At 39.3% G+C, this 16,660-nt stretch overlaps 2 protein-coding genes across 2 annotated transcripts; one reads left to right on the top strand and one right to left on the bottom strand.

Moving 5' to 3' along the window:
* LOC109234862 lies at positions 343-774 on the bottom strand. Its single transcript, XM_019400908.1, has one exon. The coding sequence runs from the start codon at positions 772-774 to the stop codon at positions 343-345; it is 432 nt and encodes a 143-aa protein (XP_019256453.1).
* On the top strand, positions 3,783-9,379 carry LOC109234459 (12-oxophytodienoate reductase 3). The gene is made up of 5 exons (XM_019400466.1): positions 3,783-4,045; positions 4,732-4,872; positions 6,837-6,967; positions 7,846-8,028; positions 8,522-9,379. Exons 1-5 carry the CDS (start codon positions 3,972-3,974, stop codon positions 9,178-9,180), a joined length of 1,188 nt encoding a protein of 395 aa, XP_019256011.1. The 5' UTR covers positions 3,783-3,971; the 3' UTR covers positions 9,181-9,379.

Genomic DNA, 16,660 nt, shown 5'->3' with positions numbered 1-16,660 from the left:
AGTTAGAGTTAACTTGAAAGTGTCGCAACAGTTGAGGCTGTGTGCCACACTGGGATTAGAGTTTAATCCTTAGGTTTACAAGAGTTTTGTAAATGCTGTTTTGGCTCAGTAATTTTAGTGGAAGTTTGGGAAAATCCTACTGAGTAGTAGGTCGTGGTTTTTTCACCTTTTGAGCCAGGTGTTGTCCACGTAAGAATCTCTGTGTTCTTTATTTTATGCACTCTTAATTCCGCAAACAGTAGTAGTAAGTACACCTAGAAGAACCAAGTTCTTCTAAAGCGAAAATTGGGTACCACACAAATCACCCCCCACCCCTCTTGTGTGGTATTGACGTTTAGAACATCACCCCTCGACCTCCTCTACTATTATGCGCCTATAATACCCGAAATCCCGGCGCATCTCGGAATGCTCCAAGTCGCCCAGCACAATGTCCCTATCACCCTCTTCGTTGAGGAGTTTATGGAAATATGTCTGCCATCTTCGTCTAATCTGAGCCTCTTCCATCAAAACTCTACCTTCCTCATCTTTGATACACTTAACTTGATCCAGATCACCGGCCTTCCTCTCTCTCACCTTGGCTAGCCTGTATAGCTTCTTGTCCCTGCCTTTGGCCTCAAGATCTTCATACAAACGTCCAAATGCCACAGTCTTAGCCGCAGTAACCGCTAACTTCGCCTTCTTCTTAGCCCTCCTATACCCCTCCCTGTTCATCCTCTTCGCCTCCTCGGCCATGCTCTCTATAAGCATCAAGTATGCCGCTTGCTTGGGTTCCATTTTCTCTTGTACCTCCTCACTCCACCACCAGTCACCTTTGTGGCCACCAGAGAAACCCTTTGAGACCCCTAACACTTCTCTCGCAGCTACTCTAATACACTCCGCTGTCGTAGTCTACATACAACTCGCGTCCCCACTGCTCCTCAAGGCTCCCATAGCCAATAACTCCCCCCCCCCAACTCGTGCTCTTTGTCACTAGTCAAAGCACCGTACCTGATCCTAGGTTAACCATACACGACCCTCTTCCTCCTCTTCCTCATGATCTATAAGTCCATCACCAATAATCTATGCTGAGTCGTGAGATTCTCGCTTGGTTTAACCTTGCAATATATCCATGCGCAGACTCCTATCGCACTTCCGAAGGAGTAGATAATCAATTTGATTTTGGCCAACGAACTCCGGAATGTAACCAAGTGCTTCTCCCTTTTTCGGAAAACACAAGTTGGCAATCATCAAATCAAAGGCTTTAACACGGTCCAACAACGAAGTACATCATTCGTTCCTAACTCCAAAGCCAAAACCGCCATGCACACTGTCATACCCTCCATATGTCACCCCAATGTGACCATTTAAGTCACCTCCGATGAATAACTTTTTGGTGAGCGAAATGCCACGTACCAAACCCCATCAAATTCTTCCCAGAAGCGTCTCTTAATCTCATCGTCCAAACCCCTTGAGGCGCGTAAGCACTAATCACATTTAAAGTAGACCCTCCCACAACCAGCTTAATAGCCATTAGCCTTCTCGAGCCTTCGAACCCACCCATCTAGTCTCCTGGACACAAGCTATGTTGATCTTTCTCTTCTGGAGGATCTTCGCTAACTCTATAGACTTCCCCGTCAAAGTTCTTATGTTCCAGGACCCTACTCTCATCCTAGAGACTCCCTTGCCACCCTTGCCTCCCCGCCCCCGCCCCCCTCCCCATCCCACCCGAGCACATGACCTTATTCCACCATCACTCACTCCAACCACTATAATCTACGGAAAATTACGCTAGAACTGTCGCTAAAACAAACAAAGGATTAAACTAAAGGAGGCAGGTCTAACACTTACAACTCTAACCACTAGAAATGCGTACAGATAAGACAAATAGATAAGCAAGAATTAAACTAGTGATAACAATATCTCTAAAAAAAAAGGCCAACAAAACAGCTACTAAGAAATCAAATTACAGTCTAGAAATCCCTAAACAGTTACTAGCAAGAAAAATATCCAGGCAGATGCACTAAATAATTATAGGCAATCAAGAATTAGGCTTAAACTAACGCAAACTAATTGGATACTAACAAGGGAGACAGAGATATTAAACGAAGAACAGGAGGTACCAACTCCCGATTAGTGCGAAACCTGGGTATATCGTCGTAAATATCAAGGCCGCGCTATCGTATAACCTTAGTCAATTACTAATATATCACTAATTTCTAAAAATATATATTTGTATACATAAAAATTTTATCGAATTTTATGGATGCTTTTGACCCCTTTACCTATAGCATCGGTCCGCATCTGTAGTCAAATTTAATAAAACTTTCTTGGATAAGTGAAATGAATTTTTTTAATAAAAAATGCGGTAAGATTCGCCACGAACAAAGACAACCTATGCATACGAATGAATTTATTCCACCGTACACAAGTCACAACTGTCCGTCAATAATGTAGACAAACGTGCAAATTTTAGTATAATAGAATTTAACAATAATAAAAATAAAAAGGAATATAAAATGAGAGTAAGATCACATGGTAACAATATTAACTATGTTTCTTAGTCATAATCAGATCTAACAAATCAAGCAACATATATTTATAATTAAAAGTACTACATCAACTGGACTAAAAACTAGAGCCAAAAGCTTTATAAAGAAAAAAGGATAATATAAAATTGAATAGTACGTAACCCAAAAGTCACTGGACTTATAATTTGTGGTATTGTTGTCCAAGCTTTGGATTTTTGATATCAGATGATTATATATAAAAAAAAATGTAATACTTCTTTAGTTATGCAAAAAATCAACAAATCATAAAAATAAATAAGCATATGATCTTATATACAGAAGTAAGTACTTACAAATGATATTAGTAAATACTTATTTACAGTTGATATTTATAGTTTTATACCAAATAAAATAATCATATCTTAAGCGTCACAAGTTTAAAAGGTGAAAAGACATCTATATAATTATCATTTGACAATACCACAGTATTAATTAATGTTTATCTGTCGAATTTCACATATAACCTAGTGTTAATGATAATTGCCTGATCATTAGTTAGCAGAGTTACGATGAGAAGCGATAGGTACCCGATAAAATAATTAAGATACGTGACCGAATACGATTGTACAAAATATTGGCCGAATACATTACACCGTTGGTGGTGCAGTCCTTGGACCCTGCATGAACGCGAGATACTTTGTCCACCGAACTACCTTTTAGTGTCGACCGAATATGATACTAATAATATCGACCGAGTACATCACACCCTTGGTGGTACAACCCTTTCCTAGATTCTATATGAACGCGAGATACTTTGTGCACCACACTATCTTTTAGTGTCGATCGAATACGATACTAAAATTAACGCGAGATGCTTTGTGCACCAGACTACTTTTTATTGTCGACCGAATACGATACTAAAAATGTCAACCGAATACATCACACCCTTGGTGGTACAACCTTTTCCTGGACCCTAGATGAGCACGAGATGCTTTGTGCACCAGACTACCTATTATATGATACTAAAAATAATGTTAACCGAATACATCACACCCTTGGTGGTACAACCCTTTCCTAGATCCTGCATGAATGCGAGATGCTTTGTGCACCGGACTACCTTGTTGTATTGACCGGATACGACACTAATTTTTTTTTGTGCAACCTCCTTCCTGGTAGCTGTATATATAGTCAAAATGGAGGAATCAGATCCAGAAATCTATAGTCAAACCATGTACATTATTTTATTCATGTTCAATATTTCCCATATGAACAGCGTGCCTCACTATTATTTCTTGACTCATCAATTCTAAGTTCCACGAAAACGACCTTCACTAATTACTGCATATTCCACTTTTTTATGCCGTCCAATCTCACTATTAAATCATAGCTCCATTTCACCATTCTTTTGTGGCCAATTCTCCTAAACAAATTCTTGAAAAATAGAAAAGAAAAAAAAATATAATTCTCACTCTTCTCTCCTCAGCAATGGCTAATCAAGATGGAAACAACTCAAGCTTATTCTCTCCTTACAAAATGGGAAAGTTCAATCTTTCTCACAGGTTTGTTTCTTTAATCACATCTTAAAATAATCTTTGTACATTTTTTCTGAGCTTTTCTTAACAAGTTTCCAAAAGGGTATTTTCTTTATATAAATGGATCATATGATAAATCTCATCACAATAAAAGAATTAATTTAACATGGGCTAGTTACCAATATTCTCCATAGGCTAGTTTCTGTATAACAACTTACTATAATTTACTGATTTGTCTAAGCTTTTCTAAATCAGAATAAAAAAGGGTGTACTTATAATTCATATATTTGGATCATGTAACAAATCTCAAGCTCTAAATGGACATTAACATCTCCAAGTTTTAAGAACTGAAAATTTTCAATAAATTTTTTTCTCAGCTTTTCTGATCAAGAATCCAAAAGGGTATATATATATATATATATATATATATATATATATATATATATATATATATATATATATATAGGTCAGAAAAATCGAGGTGTTAGTGAGAAGTGGCAGGTATCTTATGACATTAGTCGAGGTGTGCGCAAGCTAACAGGTTGATTAAGAAAAACGGCAAATTTTACAACTTTTACATATTGAGATGATTGGATCACGTAAAAATCTATTCTTGATATTTTCTTGGGAAAATGTGGGAGAAGATTTTTTTTTCTTGGACATATTTAACCTTGATAGGGGATCATATTTACGTTTGGTTTGCCACGTGGCAGGATAGTATTGGCTCCAATGACAAGGTGCAGAGCACTGAATAGTATTCCACAGCCGGCACTGGCGGAGTATTATGCGCAGAGAGCAACCGACGGTGGATTTCTCATCACTGAAGGCACTATGATTTCTCCAACTTCAGCTGGGTATGTTCGTAAATTTGGTTATATTTTAGGGTCATTTTGGTAAATAATATTTAGGAGTATTCAATTATTGCTGCTCTTGGTCCCCATTGGACTATTTGAAAACTACTATTAAGCGAGTAATTTCTTGACACGTGTACATCTACCACTTAATTTACTAGTGGAATATTGTGGGTCCGAAAAGACACGCTTTGCATGATTTTTTGTTTAGAAAGTCTGTATAATTTCAAAAGAATTGTTAATGTAATGTCCGAAGAAAAGCTTTGACGCAATTGGTAAAGTTGCTGTCATGTGACCAGGAGGTTAGGGGTTCGAGCCGTAGAAACAGTCTCTTGCAAAAATGCAGGGTAAGACTGCACATAAGAGACCATTGTGATCCGGCCCTTCCCCGAATATCGTGCATAGCGGGAGCTTAGTGCACCAAGTTGCCCTTTTATTAATGTAACGCTCAAACAAAGTATATGTATTGCCTTTTAGAGGAGCTTTCTATGTATACTCTTGAGTTATGTTCGTCGCCCGAGGCTTAGCAGTCAGGCTTGTGATTCCTTTTAATTAGTTTTTATTTTCCAAATTAATAAACTTAAGTGGGGACGGGAGTCATGAGAACCGAACCAACACATATTATATTCTATAGTTAAAAAAAGAATTTCGCGTCTCAAATAATAACAATAATTTTATTCTTTTTGAGATGGGAGTATATTTTTTATGGTTAAATTTACTTTTGCAACTTCAAAAGTTGAAAAAGAATTATACATTGGTTAAATAAAGCATTAAATGCTTGTATAAAAAAAATATGGGACTTTCCATACATTACCTTATTGTTTTTCATTAGATGCTCATGAATAATTTATTGGTGAGATTAACCCTTAGTCTAAGAGGTCATTATTAAATTTGTTACCTATTTCAGAATTTTTTGCTGATATAATTAATTATTGCTGCTTGGGCCCCACATTGCACTATGAGAAAAGCACTGTTAAGGACGAGTCACATCATGCCACGTGTATATTTTACCATTACTATAATTTATTAGTGGAAGGTGGGCCCGGTAATGTTGGCTCATAATATATTTTACCATAATCTATTTCATCAATTGAATTTGAGTGTAGCTTGCTTTGCTAGATACTTAGGAAATAAAATTCTGCATTTTTGGAGAGTACATAAAAAGAGTTTAAGTTATATACATAATTACTATAAAAAAAAATTTGCACTATCAGATTATCCAAAAGATATTTATAGGTAAGCCTCTTTAATATATGAGATTGTAATCTTGAAAGTAAGATAAGATACCTATTAAACGTGATTTGATAGTGCAAAAACTTCTTTCACTGATGGTATATATAATTGTAAGATGGTATATATAATTGTAACTCATATAACAACTATAATTTTTCTTTTTTTGTAATAAAGAGAGTATATGAAATTATTAATCTGATCTTTAGGATTCAAAATCTAATGAAGTTGAGTAACAAATTAAGCTTTGATATCTCCTTTCAGACAGTGTAAATCATGTCAGACTTTCACATGGAAATACCGTGAATTGGAGAAGAACAAAAGGAAAAAAGGAAAATATCAAAGTTTTTTTTTTTGCTAATAAATATCAAAGTTATAAAGTTAGTAAATAGTACGATATCAGTTTCAATTTATGTGACGGTTTGACTCGGTACAGAATGTAAGAAAAAAATAAAAAAAATATTAAAACTTGTGATCTTAAATAAATTTTAATATTTTCGTGACTATAAACTTTTGAAACTTAACGTCTCAAACATACCATAACATTTGTGTAGTTATAAAAGTTTTCTCATTATGTGTACAAAGAAAAGTTCCAAGTTAAATTATTTGTATAGATAAAAATGTGTCATTCTTTTTAAAACGAGGTAATTAGGAAATAATGTTACATAAATTGTAACGAAGGAACTATAAAAATGTGAGATCCACCCTCTTTGCTCATATATTATGTGGTATTTCAGGTTTCCACATGTGCCAGGGATTTTCACAAAGGAGCAAGTAGAGGCATGGAAAAAAATTGTTGATGTAGTACATTCAAAAGGTGCTGTCATATTTTGTCAGTTGTGGCATGTTGGTCGCGCATCTCATGAAGGTAATAAAACTGACTCGAACACCACGATTATTAACCAAAACAAAAAAACATGGTTCAATGTGGTTATATTTACACCAAAGAAGATCAAGAGTGCCAATATTGTTTAGACAATCTTCGCTTTCTAATAGAGTTGTTGGCCACTACATTAGCTGTACCAATTGCTGATGGCAAGGAGGCATTGCTAAATTTTAATAGTTTTTTTGGCAATACTGGATGTTCTTTCATTATATCTTCATTTCTTGGGACAGTTCATACATATTATTTTTTCATAACCGAGAAATATTCGAGGAAGGGGAACCTTGGAGCAACGGTAAAGTCGTCTTCATGTGACATGTAGGTCAGGGTTCGAACAATTAAATCAGCCTCTGACATGTAGACTGCCTATATGGCACCCCCTTGGGATGGGGCCCTTAAATGCGGGATGCAGGGGCGGATTTAGGAGGGACGGAAGGGGGTTCATCCAAATCCTCTTCGTCGGAAAATTATACTATACATAAAAGGCAAAATCTATTTTGTGCCTCTATGTATTATATTTTGAATCCCCTTGACACAACTCAAATATAGCTCAGTGTTCAAGGGGCTTCAAAATCATTGTGAGGTTACTGGTTCAATTCCCACTGGCCACAGTATCTTTTAATATTTAAACTTTTTCTTTTTTGAAGCCCCTTAGTGGAAATCCTGCCTCCGCCACTGGCGGGATACTTCGCGGACTAGGCTGCCCTTTTAACCATGAAATATCGGAGAGTCAACTGCGTAGGATTCTAAAACTCGATAAATAATGGAACCGCCCCTCTACCCTTAATTTAATACATAGAAGTTGTAAAGTTTCAAATTATTAGTTGTCTAACCAAGCTTGCATATATCTATCTATTCATTAGTGTACCAACCTGGTGGAGATGCCCCAATATCTTCAACTGAGAAGCCAATATCAAAGAGATGGAGAATACTAATGCCAGATGGAACTCATGCTATTTATCCAAAACCAAGAGCTCTTGGAATCTATGAGATCTCACAAGTGGTTGAAGATTATCGCAAGGCAGCCTTAAATGCTATTGAAGCAGGTTAGTTCTAAGACATCTCAGTTTGAATTTCTCTGTTTTATCATTCTATAACAGGTGATTCAAGATATATGTTCCTTATATGGTCATAAATCATAACGTTGAATACTAGTTTAGCTTGTTCTTTCTTTTGAAGTAAGAATAGCACAAAATAAAGAGTTTTATTGCTACTACTTTTTGTTGTTTATTTTGCTGCATTAATCTAACTACATGCCGAGGGTCTATCGGAAACAGCCTCTTTACCTTCACAAGGTAGAAGGTATGTTGCTCGGACTCTTCAAAAATATTGCCGGGTGCGTGTCGGATTCTCCAAAAGCAGTGTAATTTTGGAGAATCCGACACGGGTGCGGCAGTATTTTTGGAGAGTCTCCGCAACATAGGGTAGAAGTAAGGTCTGCGTACACATTACCCTCCGCAGATCCAACCTGTGAGATTACACTAGGTTTATTTTTGTTGTTGTTGTAATCTAAATACATGTAAATCCAATTATGTGCAGGTTTTGATGGTATCGAAATCCATGGAGCTCACGGTTACTTGATTGACCAATTCTTGAAAGATGGGATCAACGACCGGATAGATGAGTATGGTGGATCACTAGCCAACCGTTGCAAATTCATAATGCAGGTGGTTGAAGCAGTCGTTGCAGCAATAGGTGCTGATCGCGTAGGTGTAAGGATGTCACCAGCAATAGATCATCTCGACGCCATGGACTCAAATCCACTCAGCCTAGGTTTAGCAGTTGTTGAAAGACTAAACAAACTCCAACTCCATTTTGGTTCCAAACTTGCTTATCTTCATGTGACTCAGCCACGATACGTTGCATATGGGCAAACAGAAGCAGGTAGGCTTGGAAGTGAAGAGGAGGAAGCGCGTTTAATGAGGACGTTGAGGAACGCGTATCAGGGGACGTTTATTTGTAGTGGCGGATATACTCGGGAGCTAGGAATTGAGGCTGTGGCACAGGGTGACGCTGATCTCGTGTCATATGGTCGCCTTTTCATTTCTAATCCTGATTTGGTTATGAGGCTCAAGCTTAATGCACCTCTAACTAAGTATAATAGGAAGACATTCTATACTCAAGATCCAATTGTAGGGTACACAGATTACCCTTTTCTTCAAGGGAATGGAAACAACGTACCCTCGTCGCGTCTGTGAGAAGAACAGTTGGATTTTGTATGAACTGTGAATGCCTGATTTTGTTGGGAAATTTATTAAGTAAAGAAGGGATATTATTGAGTTGTATATGCATCTATATGAGGTTGTGATGTAGCTGATGCTATGGAGAAATTTGTACTATTGAAACAAAAGGTTTGATCAGCTAGATATGCCTTAAAATTACTGTTCTTGTTAAGCATAGGAGTAGCTTTACTTTTATCTTCTAGTTTTGCCTTCAAAGGTTATTTATCTACTTTATATGTTGGTCGAACTTGTTAACCTAATGATACAGTCATACCATGTCACATTATTAGCAAATAAAGGTTCCAAGATACCGTACGTCAGACCTCTCTATAACAAAGTTATATAACAATCATTCACTAAAAAAGCCTAAGTTATATATGTTCTATAACATCATTTCGCTATAACAACCAAAAAAGTTTGGAACAAACGAGGCTGTTATAGAGAAAAAATCTGGAACAAACGAGATTGTTATAGAGAAATTTGACTGTAGTTTATTTAAACTCTAAAATACAATTCATACTAGATCTGACCAACTACTCATACGACGAGGGTCAGACACCCCTTCGTCAGAAATTACACTATGTATCTAGGTCAAAAAAGATTTAGATTCTTTGTGCGTTTACCGAATTCGATTGGTCGATTCGAATTGGAATTGTCAAGTCATCCATAACTATTTAGTCAAAACAAGAATTCATTTTGATCGAACCGTCTAGTTTGCTTTGTTTATTGGTTTATTGTAGGGTGATCTCGCCCAACTATGCCGTCTAAAAAAAGACTCTGCGGACGTTGCAAATATAACCCGAGTATTACGCCCAGGGTCGAATCCACAGAGAGTTAACCTATCAACTGCTACCTTCAGACCCACTAAGTCTTCAGAACCAACTTCTCAAATATTCAGATCTCAGTTGAGTGATCTTTAATAACTAGCTTGCAAGTAACTAAAAGGCTATAACTAAATTAACAGGGTTGTAAACAATTATGAGAAAAAGCTAAGGCAATGATTTCCCCTATTGATGGAATCCCTTCTGTTTATGCTCATACAAATTTACCCACACATCTCTATCAATCATGAACGCTAATCTTACCGCAAATCTCTCCCGAGTAATCACAGTAATCTACTATTGCACTCTCGCGAGATACACTAGCTTGCTTTATTTAGCACAATTCAGTTTAGATTGCACCCAATGCTTCGTTATTCCTAATCCCGCCTTTAAACCCGCAATTATAGATTCCTCTAATAATCTAGGAGTGGTGTTGTTCAACAATACCCTAAATATGCACTCTTTTCCAAGTTATGCACACTAAATAGGCACAGCTAATTGAGGATCCTGTCAATTAACTACAACGAACACGAAGTTGAACAAATAAAGATTAAACTAGCAATTTGTATTCACATAAACAAGAAGTTCATCACCCAATAGGTTCCATCAAAGCCTTAGACAAGGAATTTAGCTACTCATGACTATGGGAGAATAAACTAAGCTTGAATTCATCATCAAATCAAAAGAAAAGAAGAAAGATGTTTAGAGTACTTTTTCACAATTATTTTCCTTGCTAAGAAACCTAAAAAATCAATACATGCCTCTCTTGGGCGAAGTCTAATGTTTTAAATAGGGTTTAGGTCTAAAAATCCCGTAATTGACACTTTGGTCCCTGAAGTTTACTGGGCCTGCCACGGTTCTGCCGCGGTTGCGGTAGAACCGCGGCCAAACACCCTCGCGGAATCTCCAATCTTCAGAAGCTGCTTCCCACCGCGGTTCTGCCGCGGTCGCGGTGGAACCGCGGTGGACCCAGTTCTTTGATTCTTCGGCCTGTTTTTGCACACGTCACTTGGGAAATTTCACAGTTGGCTTCTTTTTCATCACTTTTGACTCAAAAACTGCTCCTTAGCCTTCTTTATACATATATCACCTACAAATCATGAAAATCACTAATAAGAGCATTTTGTCATCACTTTTAGCATTAAAAACTACACAAGAAGGTGATTATTTAAGGCGTGATTATAGTCAAATTCACCTATTATCAACACCCCACACTTAAATCTTTGCTCGTCCTCGAGCAACTAAACCACACTTCTAAGCCTAACTGCTCAATGCATTGCCCCAATTTGTGTCACACCTACTATTATCAACGGTTGGCCTAAGCGGTGCACAATCATATCTTAGATGCGGACTCTCATGCCAAGACACACTTGTATTAACTCTAATTACTCTAACAGAAGTGAAGACTCCCTTTTTCTTTCTGAGTCACATGCCCTCACATAACAAAATTTTGAGAGAAGTTCCACACACATAAAATTCAACAACAGTGAACCGTATATATAGAGAATTCACTCACTCTCAGCAAAGAGCATTCCCATGCCACACAGACACACCATAAGCTTGCCCCTAGTGTAATACTCCACTAATCGAGCCATTCAGTCAAAGGTCAAGAGGTCTTTATAGGTTGTAATGTAGGCTAAGGGACGGGTAGGATATATTTGGATTCAGTGACTAACCTCCCTAAGCACTTTTAATACACACTTCCTTTTATTTCACCTTCATGTTCAACCCAATATTTATTCCACATTTTGTTACACTTGTGACCCCCTTTTTTTTTTTTAGATACCACTGGCTTCTTCTCTCTTTTTTTTTTCTTTTTTTTAAGATTTATTGTATACTGCCAGTTCACAACTCAGAACCTTCATTCTTGATTCCCCCTTTTACTATTCTCTCCCACCCCACACTTTGTTTTTTGTATATTCTTCAGTTATTCCAGTGCTTCTAGGAGGTAAAGGTTCGAACAATTAGCTTATTCAAACATAGCAATGTAGCTCATTATAGGGTTATCAAAGAATAGGTTTCCAGCTCAAAGGGGTTAACTATGGTAATATGCACAGGTGGATTCTCAAGTATAAAAGGGTTGCACAAAGAAATGCCTCAATCATCTCTAAAACCAAACGACTTCTATTTCGCTTCGCAAACACACAGGGCAAGTTCTAGGTATCATATGCAAGCATAGGATGCAAGTAACAACTCACACACACTTAGCATGTAACTCATTCCGAATCAGTTCATCAACACAATCATACGAGTGTTCAAGCCAGACAAGATGTGCACAATTAAGGTATATATTATGAGTCCACAAACAAGCTTAGACCTTACACCCTTAGTTCGTTTTCTTTGCAAGTGTGCACATTTGGGGTTATATTCTGACCTTCACCCATTTAATCCTAAAACTATAAAAGAAAAATCTACCTAACCCGGTTCAAGAAAAACCCTTGGAAAAGAACCGTGGTCAAAAGAAAAACCAAGGGGGAGGTACTACACTACCTAAAAGAAGAAAATAAAATAAAAAAAAATTCTACATGGACTACTTCCCTCAAGAGTACTGTCCACATAGTCCGTCATCAGGGAGAGTCCTCTACAAGTTTTTTTTTATATTTTTTTATATATATATATATATCTGACTTTGACCCTCAAGTGACCGGTCAACAAGTGTCCGTCGTTGCGCCAAGTCAGCTACTCCTAATATAACTTACTCACATATGTACACCACATCTACTGCTACCACACAACAACAGCTATATACATTTCAATACACAGTTAGAGCAAGTCTCCACCCATACTAAATCANTGGGCCAAGTCAGCTACTCCTAATGTAACTTACTCACCTATGTACATCACATCTAATGTTACAACACAACAACAGCTATATACATTTCAATACACAGTTAGAGAAAGTCTCCCACCCCACACTTAAAATCATGGCATGTCCCCATGTCATATCAATACAGTAAAGAGCAGAAGGGTGAGAAGACTTCCCTGAGACTCAATCCGAGTCGGAGACGGTACTGGGGTCTACATGGCAGGCCCTTCCTAATGCACGCAGCCAAGCCATAAACTTGCTCTCAGATCTAGCCTGCCTCTGTGACATGGCGTCCATCCGTGTGTGTAGACCATCCACCGAGGTGCGGAGATCCGCGACCTCTTCCTCCAAGGAGCGCAACATAGGCCGGGAGGACTGTGAGCGAGATAGGTCTGCTCCAGAATGAGAGCGCCAAGAGGGTCCAGCACTGTCTACAGACCGCCTAGATGGTGCCATAGGGACCGGATCGTCCTCCTCATCATCAATCTCAATGGTAGTGCGGGTGCCCCTGCCCACTCTGATACTGGAAGCTTTGAAAGCTGCCTTGGGGGGCAAGTCTCCATCGGCAGGGTTGGTAGGGGTGTTTCTCATCAGGCATAATGTGGTCACCAAGGAAGGGAAATCGAATCCCTTTGACAGCATCGGGCCCCATAAGACCATTTCATCGCCAATTACCCGTGCCGCATCAAAATCCTTCCCTGTCACAAAGCACCAAGTCAGCAGTGCCCTGTTGAAGTTCACATCCGTGGTGTTGCTAGAAGGCAGGAACCTGCTACAGATAACCGTCAACCAACACTTGGCTAGGTGAGTGAAGGAGTTAGAGTTGAGGGTGATGTCTTCACGTATCCAAATGGGCCGCCCCCCTGTGCAAAGTACATCTGTCATGACCTCCCATGTCACCCCGGGTCTGTCATGGTAGTAATCAACATCACTGGTGAACGGAGGCAGCCGCAACACCCGGCGAATTGTTTGAATTTGAGCACTGACCACCATACCCCGCACAATCACCTCCCTACCCAAGTGCAATGGGCAGTTGGCATAAAATTCACGAACCAACATTTTGTTCACAGGTGCAGGGTCAGCAAATAGGAACTCCATTTCCCGCCTCCTTATGTCTTCATACATTTCCACTTTTTCAGCTCGGAGGGCTGCCCGATCAATCGGGATTTCATGGATGAATGTTTTTGTAGCTTTGGCATGGAAGTCATCCTCAGCCAGTTCCGATTGGAATCTGGACTCATCATAAGCAGGTCGTTGGGATGTGCCTCCAGAGCGCCTGTGCCTTTTGGGAGCCATTAACCCTGCAAATAATCAAACAAACCATCAACCAATACCCTAGCTAGTGCCAATAAGATAGTTACTCAGACTTCACCACCCAATGACACCAAATATAGCTCCTTACTTCGCTCATAACAACCCCTACAACAACTCCATATTTTTCGTACCCCTTCCGGCCTAATGTACCCCACACTTATTTCAGTCAATGGTACCCACGACATACAACAACACCAAATAACAAATACCACTCTCCAACAGACATCACCATACCAACAAAAACCACTCTACAACAACTATCACCATACCAACAATTAACTACTTAACAACAACCATCAACTACAACATCTCAAACCTAGGTTGGCTTAAACACCCCAAAAAATATACAACTTAGTGCCACAATTTTCGGCCAACACATGACCCAATCCATACTATACCACAAAAATCTAAATTTAGGCCTCCAAACCACCAAAACACTTCACAATTAATTAACAATGGAGACCCAATTAATTTGGCACCAAACAACCTCATCAACATCAACTACAATAACTACAACAATGGAAAACATAAAAGAAAGCAAACAAAATGAAAAAAATGCAAATTAATACACTAATCCTAACTAGGGTTTAACTAAAATTGCTAATCTAACAATTACACTACTTATAAGAGAAAGAAATAGAGAGGGAGAAGATTAACTTACTTGAGGTGAAGAGGGAGAGAAAATGGGGGTGTGTTAATGGAGGTTGGAGAGGAAGAGGGTGGAGAATGGAGGTTTGGGGAAGAAGAGGAAGAAGAGATTTTGAGAAAAAGAGAGAGAAAAAGGAAAGGGATGGGGGTTGGGGCGGAAATAATAGAGGGGAAATAGGAAGGGGGTGGGTTTTGTGTAAAAGAATAAAGAAAAAAAAAGAAAAAAAATAAAAAAAAATAAAAGAAAACGTACTTACCTGGCCGCTACTGCATCTGCCGCGGTTCTGAGTCGAAGCCCCTCTCTGATTCTAACGCCCAGTTTTTTTTTTTTTGTTAACTAGATTACAAAGGTTACAATTACAACAATGTCATGGGTTGCCTCCCACGTAGCGCCTGATTTAACGTCGCGGCACGACTCATGTGAGCGAAATTAAGGTTCGCTCGATCTCTGGGGTTCATTCAAATGCAGCTCGGTCATCTCCTTAGGCTCGTTCATGCCCACATACAATTTCAACCGCTGACCATTGACTCTAAATGTACGAGAGTCATCTTCAGTAGAAACTTCCACAGCTCCGGAAGGAAACACTGCAACCACACGAAATGGTCCAGACCACCTTGACTTTAGTTTACCTGGGAATAACCGCAGTCTTGAGTTGTAAAGCAGTACCCTGTCCCTAGGTTTGAAATTTCGTTCAATGATGTTCTGATCGTGAAGCCTTTTCATTCTTTCTTTATATAGTCTTGTGCTCTCAAAAGCAAGATACCGGAACTCCTCTAGCTCATGTAATTCCGTAACTCTTGACGTGCCCGCAGCTTCCAAGTCTAAATTCAGCTGTTTCAATGCCCACCACGCTTTATGTTCCAGTTCTACAGGTAGGTGACAGGCCTTCCCAAACACCAACTTATATGGTGACATACCGATTGGTGTCTTGAATGCTGTCCTGTAGGCCCATAGCGCATCATCCAGCTTCCTTGACCAGTCAGTTCTTGTAGCATTTACAGTTTTTGTCAATACGCTCTTGATCTCTTTGTTGGAAACCTCAACCTGTCCACTGGTCTGTGGGTGGTATGGAGTAGCCACCTTGTGGCGCACATCATATTTAGCCAACAACTTCTCGAAGGCCCGGTTGCAGAAATGAGTTCCTCCATCGCTAATAATTGCACGTGGTGTCCCAAAGCGGGTGAATATGTTCTTCTTTAGAAACCCGACTACCACCTTAGCATCATTGGTAGGTAATGCAGCAGCTTCCACCCACTTGGACACGTAATCTACAGCAACAAGAATGTATTTATTGCCATAGGAGCTGACGAAGGGACCCATGAAATCTATCCCCCAAACATCAAACACTTCCACTTCTTGAACTGGGTTCATGGGCATCTCGTGACGCCGGGAAATGTTCCCGGTGCGTTGACATTCATTGCAGCTCTTGACCCATAAGTGAGCATCCTTAAATACCGTTGGCCAGAAAAATCCGGCCTCTAGCACCTTAGCTGCCGTCCTGATGCCTCCAAAGTGACCGCCATACGCTGAAGCGTGACAGGCCTGCAAAACAGAAGATTGTTCGATCTCGGGGACGCATCTCCGGATCATGTTATCAAGGCATATTCTAAACAAGTAGGGCTCATCCCAGTAATACCATTGGCTTTCGCGAAAGAATCTCTTCCTCTGGACCGATGACAGGTCGTGAGGAACAATACCACTGGCCAGGTAATTAGCATAGTCTGCATACCAAGGCGCTTCCTGATGAGTGGTAACGAGCAGCTGCTCATCTGGAAAGGTTTCCAGAATTTCCTCCACTTCCACCACATTCTCAGCTCCTTCAAGTCGTGATAGGTGATCAGCGACTTGATTTTCAGTGCCTTTGCG

This window comes from Nicotiana attenuata, chromosome 11 (assembly GCF_001879085.1).
Source record: "Nicotiana attenuata strain UT chromosome 11, NIATTr2, whole genome shotgun sequence".
In the NCBI taxonomy this organism is placed as follows: Eukaryota; Viridiplantae; Streptophyta; class Magnoliopsida; order Solanales; family Solanaceae; genus Nicotiana; species Nicotiana attenuata.
The sequence above is the reverse complement of the archived record's forward strand: the minus strand, read 5'-3'. Positions and strand labels throughout refer to the sequence as shown.

Bases quoted from the DNA above. Each gene is read 5' to 3' on its own strand.
- LOC109234862 (XM_019400908.1), bottom strand. From the start codon at position 774: ATGGAACCCAAGCAAGCGGCATACTTGATGCTTATAGAGAGCATGGCC.
- LOC109234459 (XM_019400466.1), top strand. From the start codon at position 3,972: ATGGCTAATCAAGATGGAAACAACTCAAGCTTATTCTCTCCTTACAAA. The intron at 6,968-7,845 runs GTAATAAAACTG...TCTATTCATTAG, and splicing joins TGGTCGCGCATCTCATGAAG to TGTACCAACCTGGTGGAGAT. The intron at 8,029-8,521 runs GTTAGTTCTAAG...AATTATGTGCAG, and splicing joins CTTAAATGCTATTGAAGCAG to GTTTTGATGGTATCGAAATC.